Genomic DNA, 1,319 nt, shown 5'->3' with positions numbered 1-1,319 from the left:
TCCATCCATCCATCCATCCATCCATCCATCCATCCATCCATCCATCCATCCATCCTTCCTTCCCTCCACTTATCCCTTCATCCACACGTCCGTCCACCTATTCATCCATTCTTTCATTTATCTATCCACACATTGATTTCATCAACCTTAACATCATTCATTCATTCATTCATTCATTCATTCATTCATTCATTCATTCATTCATTCATTCATTCATTCATTCTTTCATTTCTTTGTCTATTCGTTCCTCTATCAATTCCTTCCTTCATTCATTTATTTGCTTATTACCTCTCTGTCTTCAAAACTTTTATGTTCACTTTTTTTCCAGACCATCTTCCGCCCAGTCTTTCACTTATCATTTATTGCCTTATCGATCAGATTTGATCACAATGCATTTGTGCATAATATTATCGGCCCCTCCCCCTATCACTTTAGTTTTATACATTCAAAAAGACATCTGTATTTCATTTAGCCAGGGTTGGCCCTTGCAGGCCGGGTTGAAATAGCTCGCCTACTTCCTGATCTAAATTGTGTTGATGGAGGCGTAAAACGCTTATAATAATTAAAAGAAATTCTTTCATGAGGAGACTTTGCCCAGCTTGATTACTAGCAGTTAATCCACTTGTGTGTTGACGACAATGTTTTCTATTCTTTCACAGGCACGGTCAGAAAAGCCGCTCTTTTCCGCAAACCGGGAGTTAGACAGTTTGGTGAGTACTAAACTATCCTGTGTGTGTGTGTGTGTGTGTGTGTGTGTGTGTGTGTGTGTGTGTGTGTGTGTGTGAGTGTGTGAGTGTGTGTGCGCGCGTGCGTGTGTGTTGCTTAATTATTATTATTTTTTAAAATTTCTTTTACAATTCTTTCGTTGGTATTATTGCTGTTAATGCTGGGTTTTTTTGTTAATGTTGTTGTTGTTGTTGGTGGTGGTGGTGTTGTTATTGTGTTGTTGTTGTTGCTGTTATGGTTGCTGTTGTTGGCGGCGGTGTTGTTGATAACAATTTGTTTTTTTTAAGACGGTGATGTTTTTTGGTCTGATGTTGTTGTTGTTGTTGTTGTTGTTGTTGTTGTTTTTTTGTTGTTTCTATAACGGTTTTTCTTCTGAAATCGAATGTTACGACTACAGTTGGTGTCGTCGTTATTGTTATTGATGTTGGTTTTGTAAAAAATACTGTTGATACAAACAAGGTTAAAGGACGCTTTAAAAAAAATTCAGATACTATTTTAGAGAAATGTTTACTCTCTACTTGTTAAAAAAGAAGAAAAAAAAGGGGGGGAAAGGGATTATGGAGGCGTGTAAAAACAAATTATTATTATTATTA

The 1,319-nt window shown here is 36.8% G+C and overlaps 1 protein-coding gene across 1 annotated transcript in view; it reads left to right on the top strand.

The window, feature by feature from the left end:
* The window catches only part of LOC101859716 (homeobox protein Meis1), a gene marked incomplete in the record, with an annotated part of 264,050 nt that overhangs the window by 29,418 nt on the left and 233,313 nt on the right, over positions 1-1,319 (top strand). The window contains 1 exon segment of the mRNA XM_013085078.2: positions 660-710. Within this exon segment, the coding sequence (XP_012940532.1) occupies positions 660-710 (51 nt within the window).

The sequence above is a fragment of the Aplysia californica genome, unplaced genomic scaffold (assembly GCF_000002075.1).
Source record: "Aplysia californica isolate F4 #8 unplaced genomic scaffold, AplCal3.0 scaffold00342, whole genome shotgun sequence".
In the NCBI taxonomy this organism is placed as follows: Eukaryota; Metazoa; Mollusca; class Gastropoda; order Aplysiida; family Aplysiidae; genus Aplysia; species Aplysia californica.
The sequence above is the reverse complement of the archived record's forward strand: the minus strand, read 5'-3'. Positions and strand labels throughout refer to the sequence as shown.